The sequence below is a fragment of the Liolophura sinensis genome, chromosome 8 (genome assembly GCF_032854445.1).
Source record: "Liolophura sinensis isolate JHLJ2023 chromosome 8, CUHK_Ljap_v2, whole genome shotgun sequence".
Classification (NCBI taxonomy): Eukaryota; Metazoa; Mollusca; class Polyplacophora; order Chitonida; family Chitonidae; genus Liolophura; species Liolophura sinensis.
In genome coordinates, this window is record NC_088302.1 from 11,661,525 (window position 1) to 11,686,820 (window position 25,296).

At 36.6% G+C, this 25,296-nt stretch overlaps 1 protein-coding gene across 1 annotated transcript in view; it reads right to left on the minus strand.

Annotated features, from left to right (window-relative positions):
• LOC135472774 (A disintegrin and metalloproteinase with thrombospondin motifs 7-like) overlaps nucleotides 1–25,296 on the minus strand; it is a 75,349-nt gene that overhangs the window by 36,189 nt on the left and 13,864 nt on the right. The window contains exon 3 of the mRNA XM_064752442.1: nucleotides 853–1,021. Within this exon, the coding sequence (XP_064608512.1) occupies nucleotides 853–1,021 (169 nt within the window). The remainder of the gene's footprint in view (nucleotides 1–852; nucleotides 1,022–25,296) is intronic.

Consider the following 25,296-nt stretch of genomic DNA (forward strand, 5'->3'; position numbering starts at 1 on the left):
TTTCTGATTGACCTTTCACTCCAGGACAGACATTGATAACAACCAGATTCAATTCAAAATGGCAGATTCCATGCGAGCTAGTCTCTATGGAATAATATTATCTCACAAGACTGGAGGAACTGTCAGAGCTTAAAGTTTGGAAGTTTTATATCCATTATTTTTTTTAACACCTTAACCATGAAAAAAGCAAAGCCAGCTAAGACACATTTAAAACTGCAAGTATCAATGTCAACTACCACAGTTAATCATGCAGCATATTGAGTCTTATGTGTTTGATAGACCAAAAGATATGCACCAACCACAACTGCACAATTAAATCAGAGCAGTTAATGCAAAGAAATAATCCAGCAATGAGAATCAGGGAATTTATTAAATATGCAAAATTTTCATAGCCAACCCAAGAGTTTGTAGTGCACAATGTAAGATGTGGGTTTCATGATTCTCCTCTGGGCAGTTTTTAAATTACAAGCAAATCAGACCCAATGACTCATAAAACACTGACCCATGGACCCACTTGTTTTCCAGAACTGGGCATAACAACCAAATAAATGCCTGATAAGCTGGTAAAGTCAATGAAACTTTATGGCTTATTTCCCTCCATCAGATTTTTTCAACGGGAAAAAGTTTTTAATTAATCACTGCCCACAGATGAGTTACTTAACTTCTATGTTTAATGACATAGCTCTTGAAGTGCCTGCCCTTAAATGTTGATTGCACATGAATAACGGGTGAGCACAGGCTAAAAACATCACAGTACACCTACATTTTTGTGAATGAAGATAATGAAAAAATCATAGAGACTGTAAAGGAAAACAAGGAAATCACATGTGATCAGCTTAACACCAGACTTACTTTGGACACCACATGTTCCCTCGATCTTATTGGCTGATGATACCCGTAGGTGTGAAGGAATCGCTGAGCGCTTGTACACCAGATGGGGATGACCTTCATCCAAAGAACCTTTGTGACCTTTCACAGGCTCAATAAAATATTCTTCTCCATTCGATTCAAAATATCCCATCTGCAAGAGAAAAAAAAAGGTATAAAATATAGTAAAAAATTAGATACAGTAGCAAGGCTACCAAAGGGCTTGCCTGTAGGAGACACATGGATGTAAAACTTCAGCTCAATACATAATGGACTGAAGTCATGAAATTGGTACTTTAATACGATAATTAATAAGCATGCAGAGCATCAGCATTGGAACATCCCCCTCATGTCAATCTTAACATGCATGTAAATCATCCGGCACTTTATAAGATATTGTACAACCCCTAACAATTTGTTTAACACTGATTCTAATTTTTTTCACGCCATCTGTTACTAAGGAAACCACATGGTCTCTAAAGCTTCCAGGCTGTTTTACAGAATGTTAGATCAGATGCACGATGACTGCTGAGATATTTATGTTCTTTTAATGCATAAATGATACCACAGTAATTCATAAAATACATGCATATATAAGTACATGTATGTTTCACGTGTCCTGTACTACGGTGATTACCAACCACTCCAGATTAGCCAATTACATACTTTACACTGTACAGTTTTACACATGAAGGTCACCTCTCACAGTCTGTACATATATTATAGCCATATGATGTCTGGTTGCAATTCTTACATCAGTTTGTACATACAAATTAAGCCCAAAAAAAAAAAAAATCCCCCCCCCCAAAAAAAAACCTACACAAAGTCAAGATAGGCTTACTCAATTTTAAATGGTTATATTTGACTTCAACAAAGTTACAATTTGTATTAAACCCTAACGGTGGTAATACAAAGTCTGAGAAATACTCCAGTATTATATACTGTCTTTGTCAGCTTACCATGGGAGTCCAGTCAACACTTGCCCTGACCTGGCTTGAACACTTGAATACACTTAAAGGGTCCCTACATATATACTCATATACACACAAAATGCAGCAGCATGCCCTGTTCTCTTGAAGCCTGGTCTACATATTCTTTTGATCAAATAAGTTACAACTTCCAGGGGATATTGTCTAAGTATTAAAAGTGCAACGTTCTATATATGTATACATAATTTCCAGACAAAATAACTATCCTGAGTCAACTAAACTTTGTACAAAGTTTTATATGTGTATAAGTAAATTGTACTAGATATGAACATCAATGACTTTATGAAAATGGACCCACACTTGGGAATTAATTAACGTTACCACACACTGTTATAACACACGAGCCTCTCACTAATGCACATGCTGTGAGTTCAACCCCAGCCGGTGTCCTCTTCAGTCATACACCAGGGGGAGTCTGCCAGCTACCTGTGGTTAATCGTGGGCTTCCCCAGGGCTCTGCCCAGTTTCATCCCACCATAATGCTGGTCGCCGTCATATAAGTGAAATATTCTTCAGTGCTGTGTAAAACACCAATTAAGTAATAAAATAAAATTCTAGTGATTAGCATTATTATCCTTTTTCGATCTCTCTTTGTGCATAACTGCATGTTCACAGCACTCTTTCACATCTGTGCTTGAAAATGTGTTGTCTATAAAGTGACCATTTGTTCCCATGGAAACGCCCATATATAATCAGTCTGACAAACTATTATTGTTCATTCCTTGAAACGAGAAAAAAAATTCGAAACTTCAAGATGTAAAAAGTGGAGGAAGACTCATTTGTTTTTGACTCTATTATATTTAATATACATGTATGTTTAATATTTTAAGTTTATTTTTTGAGAATTTATCATGATTTATAATTATTAAAAAGAGACGTTCATCTAATAAGACCCTGAAAAACATCCCAATTTAGAATGGGTAGATTCAAATTTCCAAAACTGTAAAAAAAAAAAGACAAAAATCAGTAGGCCTATATACATGTAGACTGACAATTTAAAAAAATATTGCAACCATGCATGTCGTAGTACACGACACATTTTAAAGTAATTTAATATGCATCACCTGCTGACCTGTAAATTACCTGGCCGACCTAACATGTTACAACTGCAATATTCAGAAGGTGACAAAAGTTAGTCTGAACAGGGTGAGGTTGTTGAAAGGCACGGCCTGTAGAACTGCCAGAAGTTTGGAAGACCTACAGTAGATTTGTACATATATGCATACAAGCTGTATGGTACTGTTTTGAAACCTAGACCTCCACCATTCTCCACACCAACCCATGTGTGCCGGAGAATGTTCCTCATATAAACCACATGCCAGCCATTCTTCTGCACAGGGCTGTCTGCTGGTATGTTTACCGTGTCTCGGGTGATATTTACCAATATTTAACTGACAATTCTCCTACATCATACCAGCACTTTCTCTCCAGGAACAAGTTTTTGCAATGCTTTTTTGCCCTCTCAATATTTCAACTTCCTGGACATCTACACGTCAAAGATAATTCATTTAGACTCACAGTTTCTTACTGTATACAGGAACAAGTTTCCGACACCTTGAGAGAAGAGGGAGTGAGGGAGTATGCGGAACTCCCTTGGTGGTCATCCAACGGTTTCCCCTTCCACTTTTTTTGATTTTTTCAAATTATTACAGTTCTCTGTAAGATGAGTGAGTGAGTGCTTGGGGTTTAACGTCATACTTAACAATTTTTCAGTCATATGACGATGAAGGAATCCTTAGCTCTGTAAGATGATACAAAAAACCAAATGAACATCAGCCTCAAACACCAACACATGTCAAAAGTTGCAGCCACGCTTATATATGCTCAGAATAAATATGTGTCAAACAGATTCATAAAAGCTTCTCTATCTTAGATGAATAAAACGGATATACGTAGGTTCAATCTGGTTGACTGCAATGTGATCGAGCCAAAGCTGAACCTTTATGGTATCCACGGCCGTAAGTGGGAAGGTGTGGCGGCAACCTGTTGTGTAAGTGAAATATCCTTGAGAGGGACCAAATATCCTTGAGGGGGACCAATCAGATAAATAAATAAATTTATGATATCCAATAGGGGAGTTTTGAGTTAGAACTGTTTTGTCGCTACAGGAAATTATTTAGTCCTTCTGGATTATGTGACTTGCCAAAACTGTTAGGACACATCTGTGGACACAAATTTACCAATTGCCTGTCTTGTCATGTTCTGGACCACCAATTTCCATCAGGAAGTTTTTCAGTTCACAAATGTCTCTCCCCTCATGTTTCTCCATCATTCATCTACTCTACATAAATTTTTGTGAAACTTTTCTTTCCAGGCACCAATGTTATAGTAAATGTATACAAATATACCTGTAGCTGCCAAACACTTCTGACAGGTCACGTAGTATACTAGCTAGGACTTTAGTTACCTTCAACGACAAAAGAGTGTGAACTCAAAGATAGTGACATCAATAATCAATACAATTAATATACAAACTGATCACTATAGAACACAGGAATTATGACTTTCTACTGAAATGTTCAGTTCAAACACATACTGTCGGTCACAGAGTACACTCTCAAATTGAGAATTATACTGACATCAGAGTCACCTGACTTTTTAACCCAGACTGTACATCCCATAATATTGTGATGGCATCGACTGCTGAGTCTGCATCAGGTCAACCACTTCGTGAAGGTCGCAGAAATGATTTACAATCCGACAGACAAAATACACGTTGAAGAGGGTCAAGTACTGGTTTGATACAAGATAGATTATTATGCAATTGTCTGTGTCTGAGTTCAACAGTGCTAAAATGTATCCCATTACCATAACTGTACAGGTTTCTGGCATGTGAACAGTTTTTCTGGAGCAAACCACTTTTTTGCTAGCGCTATATAGTTGGCGACCGTTTATCTATATTTAACATGGGATATACTGACACTGTTGGCATCTGAGAAGATGATTTTGTTTTGTAACCAGTTATGTGAAGAAGAAAAAACATGCATCAATCAAGAAAATAAACGAGCAAAAAGTTACCCTTTAATATATGATATACCTCGGGTTAAGCCGTTCACAATAAATAATAATCTAGTGCACAATGACATTTATAATCCACGTAAGGATAAGACATTAATCTGTGCATAAATCCAATCACGAATGAATCTCATGTGTTCTATACCAACTTCTCCACAGAGTTTCAACCATGCAGATTTCTAACTGCATGTATTAATCCTAAACTTTAAGAAATATGTTTGAGTCACTTCAATCAAATTCACAATGTTACATCAATATACTGTGCTTTCCTAAAAAAAAGTGCATTTTTAGACATAAATAAAAGTTTTAAACAATACTTTTGGTGCTGACACATTATACCTTTTCCCCGCAGATAATCCTACCTTCCCATAAAACATATTTCTAAGATCAATAGAATTCACAGAATCAGTCAAAATGTTCAACTTTGTCAGGGATGAAATGTTAGGTGAAATACATCATATAACAAACTTTCTGTCTACCAGAAATAAGTTTTCAAAAAAAAAAAATTAACCCAAGTACATGGGAAAAAAATTAAAATTAAACAACTAAGAACAACTTGGCTTTGCAAAATGTTTTTGGAGAAGTACTTACACAGATTAAGGAGATCAATTAAACAGGGTCATAGTTTATCACATATTTCAATCAAATTTAAAAGAAAATTGTAATTAATACCGTGTATGTTAGATTTTAATTTGCATAAAGACAATGACAGATGTCCTCTGGAATTTTTGTACAATAGCCAATTGTAGTCATAGGTGACACTAATGTCACATAGCCTAAACAACAATCTTCTCCAAACTCACTTATCTGTCACCTTAGATGATGAATTAAGGTAATCTAGAACCCACTTAATATTGCTCAAGCTGACAGCAGAAGATAGGGTACCAAGATCTCAAAGATGTATTTAATTTTAAAACAGTTCTATCATGCTTTAAAATTTTGACTTACCTAAGAACTTTTTATTTCAAAACTAGTTAGATTTTCAGAACAATACATAGAAGTAGGATTTAAGTACAAATACTATAAAATAAAGACTAAATCTCACTTAAGTCTATTAAAAGACAACTTTGTGATCCTTCGGCCAGTATGGTCAAGATGACTTTCAACACATGATCAAATAATCTATTAAGGGTATCAAATAAAGCACGGTCTCACTACATACATATAAGCCTGTATTTATATGAAAAAAATTACCTTTAAACTTTTGGCAAACTTGATCTTTACTATTTATACTCATGATAGATAAAATCTACATCATGATCTATGACATCTATTGTGCACTATGCAATCAGTATTCATACATTTGCACAATTCCTAAAAATCAATCAACGCTAACTAGTTCCCGAGGTACAGACGGATACACAAAAGAAGCAAGGATTCAAAACAACTGAGATATTACGGTACAGACTTCCACATGGACAACATCAGTCCAAACGTCAAGAAGCTATGTAGATGGACAGTGAATAATTGTAGTAAATTCAGTCTTCTCTGACAGATGATTTGTTTTGTACCATTAAGTGACGTCAGTGTTGAAGAGTTGGAATAAATCAATTTAGCAGCATGTTCATTTGTTTTCTGGACAGCCGCATTCACCACAAACAGAGCTCGTGGCCAGTGTACAGAAACACACTTACAGTGTCTACAGTGTCACAATACACTTAACAAATAATCACGCATCTCTCGCCGAGAGGGATAGCATGCCAGCGTAACGCAGTGACCCAGGAGCCTCTCTCCAATGTGGTCACTGTGAGTTCAAGTCCAGCTCATGGTGGCTTCCTCTCTGGCCGTATGTGGATGGTTGTAAGTTTACCCCAGGCTCTGCCCGGTTTCCTCCCACCATAATGCTGGCCACTGCAGTCATATAAGTGAAATATTCTTGAGTACGACATAAACCATCAATCAAATAAATAAAGAAAAAATCAGATAGTCATCTCTGAGGATAATCCATCACTGAAACAAGCCATCATCAATCACTCATTCAGCACCGTGTGAATTAAATGTCTCAAAGGTCATTTGCAGAGCAGGTTTTGGCCAAGTGGTCAATGTGTTCTCTTTTTGAACATTAGGGACCAGTTGTTGGTAAGTGTATAGCTAATACTGGTATTAAGTCAAATTTTATATTTAAGATTCATGCCAAATTCATCAGCCAACACAGTCATCCAAAGTCAAAGTATAACAGCAGCAGATTTGGTCTGTATTTAACATACTGTTACACAATTATTTTTGGAATAAGTACGTCATTAAAGATTTGGCTTAAAGTTAAATCTGGTATTAAGTCTTGAAACAGTTTTGAACAAGGCCCTGGTCACAAGAGACAAAGGGTCAAAACCATATTCAGACAGGGAATTTCCCAGATTGCGCTGTGCCCATTGCTCTAAGTGCCTTGGTGGCAGTAAGTGGTTCATTAGTGCTCTCTTGTGCAGTCACTAGAGTTACTGAAGTTACATGTACTGTAATTCTTCAACCTTTTCGCATGTTCCAAGACGTTTATCTAAGCATATTCGGAGGGCATTATTCTGTGTAGACTGATAAAGTTATACCCTTTGTTAAGACATGAAGCTAGCCCAGCAAACCAATGTCGTTTTGTCTCCAAAACAAGTGCATAAATTGCATTGAAAATTGCTCTTTTATCTGAGAAAATGTTGAGGAATTAGGGTTACATCTCTGGGGAATAGCTGTCTTTTACCAATTAAGGTACATGGTCTTGCATGACATTTATTACTTGTACATCCCACATGGAAAAGCTTGTCAGTAGCTTGCCACAGGTCCTTGGTTTATTCCAGACACTGCAGTTTCTTCCATTCCTAATATATACTGGCTGCTATACGGCATAAGTGAAAATGCTTGACTAAAACCGACAATAAACAAAAAATAAATAAAAAGAACAAAGATGTATTTATGCAATATCAGTCAGATTCGCTTGACTACAGTCTTGAGTCTGGCAATTTACACAGTCTGCTCCAGGCTATGGCATATGATATTTTTGAAACCAATGTAAAACCCTGATCAAACATGGAAATAAATACATTATCCATCAATGTGACATTAATTCGTTTTAGGTAATCATAAATCAAGATTAGAAAGTTGTGACACTGTTTTATTATATGAGCTGAAGTTCTAAAACCATATGACATCCACACAGGTTGCAGTGAATACAACAGTTTTGTGCTTGGAAGGTTTATAGGTTTGGCATAGTCTTGATGATGGGATGTTTTGGTGTGTGTGTTAGTGGCCAAGGTGGTGAAGCGGGAAGGTCGGGTGTTTTAGTGCAGGTCATCCAGAGAAATTACACAGCTGATGTCTGTGTCAAGAGGTGCAATTTACTAACATCTCATTTAACACAGGACACCTCCTTCCACCCCCCCCCCCCTCCCAACCATTTCTGACACCACGCAGAGGTTCATACTCTTCCAAGCAGCTTGATCGGAATTACAGCCCCCTTAGCCTTGTTGAAGTGTTCTATTACCTATAAGGCTATGGTCCCTTAACTCCTCAGTATCAGGTTATTTAATTAAAGGCTGAAAATTTCAACTGTGTAATTAGTAGGCCACCACCTTAACAATCTGGTTTATGCAAATTATTCAAATATGTCGAACATCTTTGTAACAGCAGTAAACCTAGACTATAATAGACAGGCAGTATTTTCTCTCGGTTTCTAAGCAACATTTTTACAAAAGACAGAACTTCTGATGTATGTTTCATTCAACGTACATGTGCATGTAACTGTAATTCACTTAAATGAGACAATTTTCTGTAAACATAAAACATGAAGACAAGATTAAAAGTAGGTGAATTAAGGCATTTTGTGATTTCCCAAAATGCTTGCCACGTACACACCTTTTAGAATCCTAAAAAAAACTGGACTGACAGGGAAAAGTTCATGCACGCATTGTAACAGTAACAAAAATCTGAATAAAATCAATGAATAGATTGTCTCAATCGTGGAGGAAAAATACACTATTCCTTATTTTCAAAATGCCTCTTATGTGACACTGATACAAAACATTCTTTGATGCATTTAAAATAGAACACCAATAAAGAAAAAATTAATGATAACTAAATATGTTGACAGATGTTTGACAATCCTCACTCATGGTTCGTGACATTTTCTCCTCCAAGGTGGCTGGCATGGACTGAGAAGGGTTAATTGCTTTAAGGAGCTTTGCAGAGACTCACCCCATGCTTAGAGAAGTGACCTGGCTGGGGGTGAGAAAGAGGGAGTGGGGTAAGGCACAGGGGTTAAAGCCTTAATGTGGGGCATGGACTTAACTAACACGGACATATGGCCTGAAGATGGCCAAGGACTGGGTAAGGTACAGAATGTCAAGGATGTTGGCTCTCCACACTTTCTATTAATTCCTCAGATAACAGGCATAGCATTTACAGCATCTGATATTTATAACAGTCAAATAAACACACAAGTGAAGGAAAAACGTGAAACTATTCAATAAATATAATAAAACCTGCTGTAGGTAAAAGTATACAACATCTGTTACACCTGACTTAAGCATTCTAAAGTATGAAATCACAGCCGACACTTACCTTACTTAAATTAATTGTCCATTCACTTACATGTTAATTGTGACAATTAAGCTTATATATACATGTACATTATGTTTGGTTAATGACAGTGCTGTGTATCATCAACACTTAATGACAGTGCAGTGTTTTATCTGTCCTCTTCATGGTTAATGACAGTGCAGTGTATCATCCATGCTTAATGACAGTGCTGTGTATCATCCATGCTTAATGACAGTGCTGTGTATCATCCATGCTTAATGACAGTGCAGTGTTTTATCTGTCCTCTTCATGGTTAATAACAAGTGTCGCATTTTATCCATGCTTCATAACATTGTGTATTATTCCTTGTTAATGACAATGCTGCTGTGTTTTATCCATGGTTAATTACAGTGTTGTCTGTTATCCATGGTTAAGTGTCCATGTGGTGTATCATCCATGCTTAATGACAGTGTAGTGTATCATCCATGCTTAATGACAGTGCAGTGTTTTATCTGTCCTCTTCATGGTTAATGACAGTGCAGTGTATCATCCATGCTTAATGACAGTGCTGTGTATCATCCATGCTTAATGACAGTGTAGTGTTTTATCTGTCCTATTCATAGTTAATGACGGTGCTGTGTATCATCCATGGTTAATGACAGTGCTGTGTATCATCCATGCTTAATGACAGTGCAGTGTTTTATCTGTCCTGTTCATGGTTAATGACGGTGCAGTGTATCATCCATGCTTAATGACAGTGCAGTGTTGTATGTCCTGTTCATTGTTAATGACAGTACTGTGTATCATCCATGCTTAATGACATGGCAGTGTTTTATCTGTCCTGTTCATAGTTAATGACGGTGCTGTGTATCATCCATGGTTAATGACAGTGGGTGTATCATTCATACTTAATGACAGTGCAGTGTTTTATCTGTCCTCTTCATGATTAATGACAGTGCTGTGTATCATTCATGCTTAATGGCAGTGGGGTGTTTTATCTGTCCTGTTCATAGTTAATGACGGTGCTGTGTATCATCCATAGTTAATGACGGTGCTGTGTATCATCCATGCTTAATGACAGTGCAGTGTTTTATCTGTCCTCTTCATGGTTAATGACAGTGCTGTGTATCATCCATGCTTAATGGCAGTGGGGTGTTTTATCTGTCCTGTTCATAGTTAATGACGGTGCTGTGTATCATCCATGCTTAATGACAGTGCTGTGTATCATCCATACTTAATGACAATGCAGTGTTTTATCTGTCCTCTTCATGATTAATGACAGTGCTGTGTATCATCCATGCTTAATGGCAGTGGGGTGTTTTATCTGTCCTGTTCATAGTTAATGACGGTGCTGTGTATCATCCATGCTTAATGACAGTGCTGTGTATCATCCATGCTTAATGACAGCGGGGTGTTTTATCTGTCCTGTTCATAGTTAATGACGGTGCTGTGTATCATCCATAGTTAATGACGGTGCTGTGTATCATCCATGGTTAATGACAGTGCAGTGTTTTATCCGTCCTCTTCATGGTTAATGACAGTGCTGTGTATCATCCATGCTTAATGACAGTGGGTGTATCATCCATACTTAATGACAGTGCAGTGTTTTATCTGTCCTGTTCATAGTTAATGACAGTGCTGTGTATCATCCATGCTTAATGACAGTGCAGTGTTTTATCTGTCCTGTTCATAGTTAATGACGGTGCTGTGTATCATCCATGGTTAATGACAGTGCTGTGTATCATCCATGCTTAATGACAGTGCGGTGTTTTATCTGTCCTGTTCATGGTTAATAACAAGTGTCGCGTTTTATCCATGCTTCATAACATTGTGTATTATTCCTTGTTAATGACAATGTTGCTGTGTTTTATCCATGGTTAATTACAGTGTTGTCTGTTATCCATGGTTAATTGCAGTGTTGTCTGTTATTCATTGTTAATGACACTGTTGTCTGTTATCCATGATTAATGACACTGTTGGCTGTTATCCATGGTTAATGACACTGTTGTCTGTTATCCATGATTAATGACAGTGCTTTGTGTTGTATAATTCACATATAATGGAGTCCCGGCTGTATATTTATTTCCCTCATCAATGGTGTGTACACCATGTGTCAGTCACGGTAAGTGGCTGTATTCATTCTACAGTGAATGTTGATGGTGGGCTCAATGTTTATATCACGATAAACTGTGTGGCAGAATTTTGTCCAGGGTGAATGGTGCTCGTATGTTGCACACATAGCTAATGCAGCTGCTCTGCTTATATGCCATAGTCAGTACAGCTGCTGTGTTTATGCCTTAGTCAATACAGCTGCTGTGCCTATGCCATACATGTAGTCAATACAGCTGCTGTGGTTACGCCATAGTCAATACAGCCGCTGTGATTATGTCACAATCAATACAGCTGCTGTGTTCATGCCATAGTCTATACAGTTGCTGTGTTTATGCCATAGTCAACACAGTCGCTGTGTTTATACCATAGTCAATACAATCACTGTGTTTATACCATAGTCAATACAGTTGCTGTGTTCATGCCATAGTCAATACAACCGCTGTGTTTATGTCATAGTCAACACAATCGCTGTGTTTATACCATAGTCAATACAATCACTGTGTTTATGCCATAGTCAATACAATTACTGTGTTTAAACCATAGTCAATACAGCTGCTGTGTTCATGCCATAGTCTATATAGTTGCTGTGTTTATGCCATAGTCAACACAGTCGCTGTGTTTATACCATAGTCAATACAATCGCTGTGTTTATACCATAGTCAATGCAATCGCTGTGTTTATACCATAGTCAATACAGCTGCTGTGTTCATGCCATAGTCAACACAGTCGCTGTGTTTATACCATAGTCAACACAGTCGCTGTGTTTATACCATAGTCAATACAATCGCTGTGTTTATACCATAGTCAATACAGCTGCTATGTTCATGCTATAGTCAACATAGCTGCTATGTTCATGCTATAGTCAACATAGCTGCTGTCTTTATGCCATAGTCAACACAGCTGGTGTTTTTATGCCATAGTCAACACAGTCGCTGTGTTTATACCATAGTCAACACAGTACCTGTGTTTATACCATAGTCAATACAATCGCTGTGTTTATACCATAGTCAATACAGCTGCTATGTTCATGCCATAGTCCACACAGCTGGTGTTTTTATGCCATAGTCAACACAGTCGCTGTGTTTATACCATAGTCAATACAATCGCTGTGTTTATACCATAGTCAATACAGCTGCTATGTTCATGCTATAGTCAACATAGCTGCTATGTTCATGCTATAGTCAACATAGCTGCTGTCTTTATGCCATAGTCAACACAGCTGGTGTTTTTATGCCATAGTCAATACAGCTGCTGTGTTTATACCATAGTCAATACAGCTGCTGTGTTTATGCCATGAGTGGTCAGTGAGTGGTGTGGTCATGTTGAAGTCCTAACAAATAGTGCTGCACTACTGATAGTTATGAGTTTGTACTTTTTAAAACATGTTTAACAGTAGTGTGATATTAATTAAGACATGCTAAATTTGGATAATGCTGTGTTGTTTGATTCATGTTACTTTATTGCATAACAGTATAAACAACAATTAATATCTTAAAAATGGTTACAGTGAGGGATGATGATCTGAACAGAGAAAACACACTTAAAACCTTGATATGAAACTACTGGCCACCATGTCACCACAGTCCATCAATAATCTTGTCAATTTATTGGTTTTTCTGTTACATAGTCTTGAATTTGTTTATTCATTTGATTGTTGTTTAACAAACAGTCCCAAAATAACCACAACAAGTTGAAGCCGCGTGTGAAACTTTCCATGAAGTGCAAGCCAACAAAACTGACAATATTCATCTTAAGTGTATACTTGGCTTGTCAGATAAGAAGCCGCATGGAGATTTTTAAGCCTGGTCAGAACACCCTGACTCATGTCTACATCCAGGCAACATATACTAGGTGGACCAGAAAAAATCTCCCTCTTAAATGGGCAATTATCCAAATTATCGTCAACATAAGATTTTGTTACTCATCAAGAATTATTAATAGACATTCAATACCTTTCATGAAGATCTCATGCAGAATTATAGGTGAAATAGTATCAAATAAACAAGTTTAAAAATGCATGCCTGAAATATGCAATCATGATGTCAGACCAAGTATAGAATCAAACATCTCGGTTCTTGTGTCTGGTTGCTCTGACATCTGTCACACTCTTTTAAATTTGCTGAGAGGTGTCCATAATCTCCATTAAATCTTGTGTGTGAACTGCAAGAGTCTTGATTAAAACATTTTTAATAATTATGTATTTAAGAGGGTTATCATTTTTTTTTCTTTCTGTGGCCACCCATTATGAATGTTGTAGCATTAATAAATATGGAGGAAATCAACATCTGGCAAAACTGAGACCATGTAAGCAGACAAGCAAATTTCAAAGAGGAATATGCAACAATCAGTGTGAATATTTCAAATTTGTATAACAAGAGAAATTGTCTGCAGAATTTCAAAAGCTAAAATGTCAACAATCTAGGCACATCAGGGCACGGGGACATTTTTTTAGGCCAAGCACACTTGAGTCCTTGTTTCCTGTCATAATATTTTCGAAAACTGCTGTGATCAGTGGGATCATTTTCTTCTTTCATTTTTTATTATTTCAGGTATATTTTATCATAATCTCAACTTTTGTAACCATTTCTGGCAGAAAAAGGAATAATGAATTCCTATGTGGGAGAAGCAAAGATGATGGGAAATAAGGAATTAAGTGTGAATTGCCTTATCCACAGGTTTTACATTGTCTCCAATAATAAACTTTTAAAAGAGCCTGCTATCAAAGTTACCAACAGCAGTGTGAAAAGTATTCCATCAATGTCAAGCAATGTAATACTATATCAAAGGTCAACTAGCATTCAGGAAGTTCACGGAACAGAAAGGAAAAAAAAATTGTGCAGTTAATCTACAGGAGGATGGGTGGGAACCAAAAAACAATGCCCCCCAATTGGGTATATGACTGTTACTGCAATCAAGGCCATTTACACAGGAAAACCTATGCCAAGTAAATAGTTCACAGCACCATCACCTAGCTCACATCTGTCGCACCAACAGTTGGCATGCCGAAAAGAAAAAAAAAATGAACTGGAATGACTGAGTTTGCAAGCAGCGTAGTTGTCTTTTTTTTTACTTCTCCCAGACATACTAGGCAGTTTGAAAATATAAAAAAAAAAACATTTTTCTCCTGTCAAGCACTGTGCACAAACTATCTGCTGGTTAGCTTCCTAAAGACCACAGATTACAGGCCCATGAATCATACTTATAGGCTTCCAGCTTCTGAAGTGACATCAACATTCAGAAAGGGTGGAAATTCTGTACATGTCAGCAAAAATTTTTTCCAAGGAAACATGCATGTATCCATTTAGATAAAACCACATACGCTGAATACATTTATGACATGATAAATGATTGAAATGTGACTTGCTAGTCGCAGTCAAAATGGAGTACGAGGGCTGTTTGTTCAAGCAGAAGACGTGGCCATGCAAAAATTACATGCAAAGAACAAACTACAATAGTGAAGGAACAAATAAATCTTGTTCTTGAACTAAAGATTAACTGAAGTCAATAAAAGTATTAATCTATGTTTTAGTCTACAATGAGTAGTGTTGGTTAAAGAAACTGTTTTTAAAATTTAAAAGACCACATGGAAATGAGTTATATATAGCTTGGCTTCATGTTCTATGACTAGTTGGCTTGCCAAGGGGAAAAAAAGCTTTCAGAAAGCAATTCCTTAACCTAATGACCTTACCTACTTTACAAGAACTTTGTTCAAAAATACAGCTTTAAGAGATAAACTTCAAGGGCAGCATTTTATGAATTGAAACATACAAAAACTGCTTCATCCAAATAGTAATGCCTATGCATGGGAACAAAATCTTTTACCGTGGGCTTGTAGTAAAAGAATTACTCTTTATCAATAAAAAGCAAACTTGTGGTAATGTTATCCATCTTCTAAGACCCTTTGCTTCAATAACAAACCTTGGGAAAGAACGCAATAGTTCTTTGATGACATCTGATAAAAGGAGAATTGTGTTCATAGCTGTGTATATGCAGACACAAAGACGGACAGACGACCATGAAGACTATGGGTCATGACCGGGCTAGAATGCTAAGGAAGAATAAAATGCTGTTACGAAAACAATATTGCAGGCACTTACAAAAACAAATGTTGTCACATATATAGTCTTCCTGGCAGATGTAAACAAAGATAGTGGGTCTGAGTGTGGATTCTGCTATGGTCGCGGCGATGCATGACAAATATTCCAACTTTGTGATGAGAGACTCGACCTGAAGACGTATTGTATAATCCCTGGAGACACAACTCAACACCAATACCAGCGTGGCACCTAAATGACAAGCCATAGTTATCAAATGTCAATTGGTAAGGAATTTTCACTTGTTCTTTTCAACATGACACAGTTTGGTCTCCATATGTGTGCCCTTGAAGTGATAAATCCAGAAATATGAACCAGTGTGTATAGGTCATGGCTATAAAGTCAAATATCCGCTCAGATGAAAGACTGCTGATCCAGTAGCAGTATTTTTATGTAGACAGCAGGGCTCTTTGTGCATGATGACAAATTAAGTATCTCAGCATCCAATGTGACAATGAATATGAAATCATACACTCAAGCATCATGACAAAGAAAAAATCATGCTCCGCTTCTTAAATTCTATTTGATGCTGTAACATGTGATTTCAAAGTGGCATGTGGATGAATTTTGGAAAGAGAAGACAACAGAAGTCAGATTGTTGTTTTATCGTGGAAGTAGCCACAGAATTCCAGCCATAATGTAGCATTGCAAATTGTAATACATCACAAAATAACATTAACCATCACAGATATTTTATTACACACGAAAAACCGTGACTCTGAAAGAGCATTGATCATTAATAGTAACTTTACTATCCAAACTGATATATACTACTGACAGAAAATGACCAGAATCGGAGCCCATGTACTTTGGGAGGGTCTACATGCCAATAAGTTTATACAACTACATATACTCATGATTTCCAAGGTTTGAAATCTTTTCAACACTTAAAAAACTGTTTTCAGTAATAAGGTAGAGCTCCACAGACAGATTCAGTTAGTTTCCATGACAACACATAAAGGTAACAGCTATAGATATGTGGAAAAGACTGGGTTAAACAGAGAAGCATGTCTTTTGAACTATCTCCTCCACAATTCAGTTCCAGACCAGACCTTACAAAAACAATACAGTTTAATATAACATTGAAACCATTGTATAACTATTTATTTCAATCCAAGACCTTTTTTCAATGTACCTTTTTCCACTGATGGATTTGTACCTTCTCACCTAACTATCATAGAATTTTTTTCCAAACATTAAAATTGACATCAAAATCCTGATGAATAAGATCTTTGTGTATGTGTAAGCGAGCGGCTCATTATGACACTATAACTTTACACATGACTCATCACATGTACACTGATACATAGCTGTATTTCACCTAAAATCTGGCCGGTAAAAATGCACTTTTAGAAGCCTTAAAATACTTTTCATGATAATTACACAGAGTTTTTCAGATATTTATTTATTTATTTATTTGATTGGTTTTTTATGCCGTACTCAAGAATATTTCACTTATACGACGGCGGCCAGCATTGTGGTGGGAGGAAACCGGGCAGAGCTCGGGGGAAACCCACGACCATCCGCAGGTTGCTGACAGACCTTCCCACTTACGACCGGAGAGGAAGCCAGCATGAGCTGTTTTTCAGATAAGAAATTAATCAAACTGTATAGAAATTTCTTAATTTTCCCCATAAGGAGGATGAATCAATCAGAATGTAGTGACATGCATCGCTTGAAAAAGGCCAAACATAAGGTGAAATAAATAATATATTATATTATACATGGGAAATGAAATACATACAACTACAATACAATTTATAAGTCTTATTAAGTAGCAGATTTTTTTTTAAACTTGAGATTTATTTCTAACTTTAAAGCATACTTTATATCCAACGCTGCATGAACTGAAACACTGAATATGGAAGTTTTTCTCATGAGCTGCAAACTGCAATTTATTTCCTTCACCATAAATAAAATGTTGACAAGTATGCCGATGCTAATTTCATTTCCAATGCACTTAAGTCCATCAAACTGAAGATAGGCGACAATCAGGGATGGGAAATAACCAATTTTTACCTCAATGTATACCTCATTCAAATACAAATATATGAATGAAGTTATACTTGCACATGTAACTGATAGTACCAAAAAAAAAAAGATGTTATGTTAAACTCTGTAATATTTCCAAGAAAGAAAACAAAAGCAATTTTGGTAAGATAAAAAGTAGGCACATCCTTTATGAATTTAAAGGTTTAAGCACCTCATGGTAACTTCAATAATTTTAAGTATAAGCAGTAGTGTCTAAAAATAGTAAACTACCCAGATGCAGAGAGTAAGATTGTGTTACCGACTCTGTCATAACACTTCATTCCACTTACAAGTGCTCAATGGTCGTTTGGCCCACATTTTCTTGGGAAACCTTCTATTTTGGCCATTCGGTTAAGTACTTCCAAGTAGGCTACAAGGCCAGGGAAAGTTCACAAGGTGTGTCTTTGTCTGCCAAACAAGAATTTATCTCAGTGTTTTCAAGAGTTTAAACCATCTGTTTACCGACTGGATTAAGTCAAATCTAAAGCCATTTTTTTTTCTGATAAGATCCAACGAAATTATCTAACATACCTCTAATACACATATTCATATGACTCATATAGTTCTCGACCCTTCAAAGGAGAAACACATAAAGGTTTTGTCGTATCTTGAAAACGATATTCCAATATTCCACCCCAATTTGCGTGGTATCAAAGGCTAGATTTTCAGCCATGTTTGAATAATGAAAATTCATAAAATGCACAGGTTAAAGGTTGTTTAGTTGAGTCACCATAAAAAGATCTTTCAAGTCTTACAACAACAAAAGAGGCTAACAAATTGCTGTTTATTCTAGACTTCGGCAATGCAGAAATTATCAAAATATTCTAACCCAATTTTGTTCCCTATTTATGTGTGGACAGTTTTGATGTTAAGTGATATTATGTCCTAGGGATCTGAGAGAAAATCTCCCAGCCAAACTTCCATGAACAAGCCTGGTTCTTGATATGACATATATGGGATGTAGGTGTGCTTGTTGGCACCACGACAAAAAGCTAACCATAAATCCCTTCTTTTTTCCCAAAACTAATTTTACAGGTAACATTTGTTTCCATCAATGTTATACCTTTACAAATACTTGAATACCAAAACTTCAATTACTTAAATAGTTGTCTATAACAAAATAATCCATTAAGTGAAAATATGAATTTAACAACACGCTGATAAAAAACTGTACTGAAAAAATGTCCCATACTGAGTCTGTTAGAAAACAGTTAAATATAACTTCATTAATCAATCATGCACCAAAAGGTCATTAATGCCTGCTGTAGAACAGGCTCAACATAATTACAATATATCATGAGCTGGGTTTTATTTGCAGCTCAAATTATCGATAACAAATAAATTAAGTTAAGGCATAGGGCTTTTTGCTTGAAAGTTGCTATGCTAGCCTAGTGAGTGGCTCTGGTTACATTTCCTTGAAGGATTGCTTTTTTACTTTTTTAATATGCAGTTTACGATTTCTCCTAAGTACAAAAGAGCTAACATTTTTCTTGGGGGTAAACTATACATGTAGTTTTTCAAAAGTCCCAGCGGTTATTTACACCTTAATCATGTTAATGGTGATAGCTGATATAAAAGCAACTCTGTTGTGGGGAATAGCAGCAGTGCCACATTCTCAGAAAGTTCCTTGACAACATCATTTCCGAAAAGATGCATAAAATAGAAGGGCTATTATGAGATATAAAATATGTTTCAAAAATGAAAAATTTTTGGCATAACACTCTTCATTTCCCTTAAAACTTCGTAATGTTCGTTTTAGACATCCTTTTCATGTATTCCTTTATAAACTACATGTAGCTACTGGTAACTGTTGACATACTAGTCTGTATTTCTTTAACACAAAAGTCCCTTGTCATCTTCAACAAAAAGTATCATTAAAGGTGATCTGCAAAGGCTTTTGGTCTGTAACTGAAAGTTCTCAGAGTTGATATATGGTGATTTATGCAATTTGTTGCTTATTTTTGGCCATTCAGAAATGAGCTGCGTAAACAGTCTGAGGATGACTTTGAGTTTCCCCCTGGCTCTGCCTGGTTTCCTCTCATCATAATGTTAGCCGTCACTGCAATAAGTAAAACGTTCTTGAGGAAAATGCATAAAACACCAATCAGTTAAATGAATAAAACCTGCAAATATGCATAGCCTATATACAGCGCTTGTTTCTCTTGACTTTCCGAACTTGTTACGTCTAAGCGGCTTTGGTTCATCATCTATGACACTTTTGTAAACATAAAGGACGAGTATCACCAATGATGTTGCGATCTTCTAGAAACAAAGAGAGATAAGCGATGTACATTTTCCATGCAACATCACATCGGATAATTAATTATAAATGTTAGTATTAAAAACACTTGATGAATTACTGTCACAAAATTTCACACAACAAGAAGAGATGCCTGTTTATATAAAAGTTTGAAAGCATTGCAGTTCACCTTTAACAAAATTACCTATACGTCAAACAGGCACGTCTAAAAAGTCTAAAACAAGAATCTTTGCAGTTGTCAAGCTATTAGTTTTACAGATTCAAAAAGCCCTGAGACTTTTATACTTCTTTATTAATAAGTTTGCCCTGTACATAATAAAGTCACCAACCCTCATGAAAATCTGTAGTAATTCAGCCAAACAAAGATAAAACAATAGATTGTCATTAGACCTAAGTATAACACACAGACTTGCCCCCTATAACCCAAACAATGTCCCTGGGCACTTGGAAATAGCACATTGTTCTCAGCCATTGAGATGTGACATCTGACATTTCTGTAGTATTTATCACAGGATTTGAAGTGTACACCCTCCCCTTACATCAGCAGTAAAAATGTGACGCGCAGATATCTAAGTATGACAAATGGCCAAAAGTACAATAACGTAAATACTCAAAATATCATTACAGCAAATATACACGGGCAGCAGAAAGTTTTAAGCTGAATATAAATGGATTAACAAAAATGTAGATTTGAATTGTATGATAATCGATGACTTTTGTGAAAGATGTCATGTTTTATTATTACAATATACTCGCAGCTTTTTCAAAATATTTTGTGAGTAGATTAAGACTTTAAAGAGCACAAAGAATCAAAATGGTTGATATCTATGCAATCGTATATGTAAAATACAAACCAAACACTGCTGTAATCGTGAATTTCTTCACAAAATTATACATCATTAACACATCCTAAAGAGTGATGCATAAATTTCATATTAAAACGAGTGCAAATTGGCAACAGCTGTGACAATCTGCGTGAAAAGTTATTTAAATGTCCACTCAGACCTCTATCTAAATGACTGATCCATGTTTACAAAAATGTCAAATGACAGACAGAGCGACTTGTAAAAATGGTGCTAATCTCTGCCAAAGCTATACCTGTTTATGAACAATTTGCATAACGCGATTTCATTCAAACAATAGCAGTTTCCGGATCTACAATCTTCAATATCATGTTTGCAAATGTAAATGTCATGATAGAAACGAGTCAAACGCTTGACATATACACTTTACCCACCACTCAGTACAACTATATAACCTTTCTATTTCAACTGCCGTGGATTTACCATTAACACTACCTGTAGATTGCATCTGACAGAGGATAACCGCAGTCGCACCTCAGCAAAATCTGCTGACTCAGCTAAAATTTCCTTTACATTCTTGGGTATGTGGCAAAATGTACAGTGCCATAACTATAACAACATCAGTCTGAGTAGCATAGTACACCAAGACACCATTTACTAACGATATCACATGATCACTGGTGATACATTTGATTGGTCTGACCCGGTCTAAGTGGCTCACTTGTAAGGTCAGTCCGTTACAAGTATTCCACTTCACCTTGGCAGCCCTGTCCCTAAACTCAGTATCAATACAAATCTGCAAACATAACCAGTCTAGGATCTTTGGCCCCCTCAATTTAATTTGTTTGAAGTAAATATTCCAAAAACTCCTCCCTCCACCAAAAAAAAAATATGCTCAAAATCGATTATGTTTTCAAAGAAATAAAATACAGTGCCTTTTAAGTCAATACCCATTTTCCCTGAGTAAAGGTTCGGGGTAAATTTGATTACTTGAGCAAATGTTACACAACATTTAAATGACTCCTACAAATAATCATTTAGAATGTAGCATCACTTTTCCCACTATTTTAAAACTAATACTTGTTTTTCTTCGTGGTTTGTGCAGGTGTTTGCCTTCTTGGCCTGAGACTTGAGAACATGTATACCACTTCTTAGCCCGACAGTATGTTGGGATCTATTTAAAGGAAAGCACACTGCCGTTACATGAGGCTGAAGGTTTAAACTCAGCTTGTTCAATGGTGGGTTGAAGGTTTCTTTTGAAGCAAGACATCACAAATTTTCATAACTCTACTCCTGTGATCTCCTCTAAAACATTCCATAAAGAATTGTACAACTCAGTTTTCACAAGTCACAAGAGATTTCTGTATTTAACGATTTTTTTATATCCAAACAAAAATTGAAATGGGTACAAACACCTTAGAAAAGACGTATTTGATCTTTTTTTCTCTTTCTGGCACATTGTGTCAATTCTGAAGACATCAATTTTGAGTTCCTTTGTGATATAACAATTAATGCTTAAAATACTGGCCATACCTTTGTCACGTAAGCTGATGTACCTATAACCTTTCTAAAATTATGCTAACAATGGGCTACAAGCACACATACTGTCTCCAAAGACATATATGCAGTGGATGCCCAACCTGTTCCCGATATCGATGTACCGTGAGACGGAGCAATGTTTTTAAACACTTCAAATTACATATACATTGACAAAGTAACACCTCATTCTTAATGGCACACATGTACTGTTAACAACAGTAAACTGTAGAAAAAGCTGGTAGAAATGATGTTTTTCTTTATATCTGGGATACAGTATCTACGTATGTATTTGTTGATGAAGTATTTTATCATTAATGCTTGTACTGACAGATGGGGGAAGGTCTGTCAGCAACCTGTGGACGGTCATGCTGGCCGTCGTTGTATAAGTGAAATATTCTTGAGTACTGCGTAAAACACCAGTCAAATAAATAAATAAATGTACTGACAGATTATAGGCAGACTATTACCTAGCAAGTAAGCCTATTTTCAGTACACCTGCATATAAGATGACTTCAATATTCCAGACCAAATTCAGGATACGAAGTGTTATTTGTGCCAATAAGCTCAGTTCCTTCCTCTAAGCAATATAAAGAGGTCTCAAATAGTGAATAAGGCACATACAGAAAGCTGGTAGGGTATGAAGATGTTCCTGTTGAAGACAGAACCCCCTGCCCAGGGAGCCCAGCTATCACTTGTTACTGTAGTTCCCAGCTACTAAAACAATGCTAGGCTGATGTTTTGTAGATCTAAGCTATCTAGTATCACACTATTGCTCTCTTCAGAATGGAGGGTATAAATGTCAGTTTACATACAGAAGATCAAGGCCTTGTTTATCTGTTGTTGGTTAAGGTCGGCAACAAGATCCATCATCTCTGTGCTCAAAGAACCGCTATCAGCAAAGAGCTACATCCAGTTGTTTGTAGGTACATTAAAAGTTAAGTCACTAAGACTAAATTCATAATATGTACCAGTCTCATCCTAATAGATAACATATGGAACACAGTACAGACTAAAATCAATGATCAGCATTACTCATAGCACATGTCCCTCAGAAAAACTGGCTTCTCATCCACAACAGCAACATGAACCACTTTTGCCTTTCATCTTGTGTGCTCTACAAGCAAGAAGGCCTACATATGTAAATCTACAACACTGTACCACATACTACTACGGTTTAGGATTAATGAAACCTTCGATAATTTCAAGTTGGATTACACATAAAATTTGAAAATAGGGGGTTTCAAGTTGGAACTCTTTTGTTCCCAAAGGTAAAAGAAGTCCTACTGTACCATGTGACCTGCCCTAATTACATTGATTACATTTAATGTAAAAAATTTTCTACGGTAAAGGAATAAAGAAAATTGAGGAGTTGAGCATTTATGAACTTAAGGAATTCTCAAAGGAAAAAGCTGCCCCGCCCAACCAGTTATACTGATATGGGTCAACCAGTCATTGCACTATCCCGTTCATGCTGAATGCCAAGCGAGGAAGGTACAACTTACTCTTTTTAGGTCTTAGGTGTGACCCAGCCCAGGACTGACCTTGGATCTACTGCCCCTGAAGCAGGCGCTCTACCAACTGAGCCATTACATGTAGGTCTGGTTACACAACAAGGTAGGTGATTGGTAAATCAATGTCAACTAATGTGACCTAACATTTTTGATAAGTGACATGATACCTACGTATACACCTACTGTACACTTTTTACCTCTGGTGACAAAAGAGTTTGATCTCAAAACTCTCCTCTGGGCATTTGGTAATTCTGGTAACCATAGAGACAGTATCAGTATACTGGGTGGGGTGTCTGGTGTCATCCTGTTCCAGTGAGACAGCATTAATCATCTTGTGGTCTTCTACATTTACACATTGTTGTAATATATCACCACAGCAATGCTGAGAGCTGTTGTAAATTCCAAGGAAACAAGCAAATATATAAATCTCTGCAGGCTGAGCTGAGTAAATTGTGAATCAAAATGGTTACAAAAATGCATTAAAAAATATATGACTATAATGATTCAGTAACTTGACAAAGGGTTTCAATACACAGCATAAATCATATTTAAGGTTATTAGTGAGTGGCATGTCAATCCCTCACCACTTGCCAACCCCTAGCTCACTTAAAGCAGGCCTTCAGCATTCCACTCACTTCCCTAGCCTTATTCTTCCACGGATATATACATGTAGCTCTAACTCTGGTTTGTGGATATGAGGCCCAGCCCAGTAGAGCATTCTCTGCAGTGTTTCCCCTCCTCAGGTAAGCTATTGGCTTCCCAGAAGGCAACTTTTAGCCAGGTTTGTACAGTATACTCTCTTATAATACCTTACTCATACATACTGCTCTAATTCTGGAAATTTGCTATAAAGAACATTCAAACTGGGGAGATTACAACGACTGCAGCAAGTACACATTTTAGCTATGGGTGGGCACAAACTTAGAACACATGTACTAACATTAAAAAGTTTTAAACACTGACATAGACCAATGGCCGAATTTACGATGTCAGCATCAGTCATTCCCATGAGTTTATGTGAATTTAACACACCAGAGAAAAAAAAACAAAAAGTAAATACAGCAGTTTTATGTTAAGGTAAAAAGTTTTCACTCAATGTAAAAGGACACAGGGTTCTTTACGTTTTTTTCCCCAAAACTGGGAAATGGGAAACATAATCTGCCAGACAAATAACTAGCTCGAGAACTGATGAAGATTCCATAACTTACGGCCATGCCAGCAGCTGTTGAGTGCCAAAACAGTTTTTGGAGCAATCTTCGCTGTTTTTTAAATCCACTTTATTACACCATCATGAAATCCTCTACTTACAAGTTGCTTGGGCTTCTCATTTCTAGGTCAATAATATCATATCTGGAACTTTCTGAATGAAAAACCATGAGCATCCATGTGTTGCATAAAATTCAAAACACAAGAACTTGGATATTACTATTTTTTACACATAGCTCCTAGAGTCTGCAAAGGAGTGTTTTCATAGCCACCCTAGAAGGGAAAAACAATATTTCAGATTTTGACACATTTATATATTAATATTTTTTTAACAGAAGATCCATTTATATAGCCATACAAAAAATTATT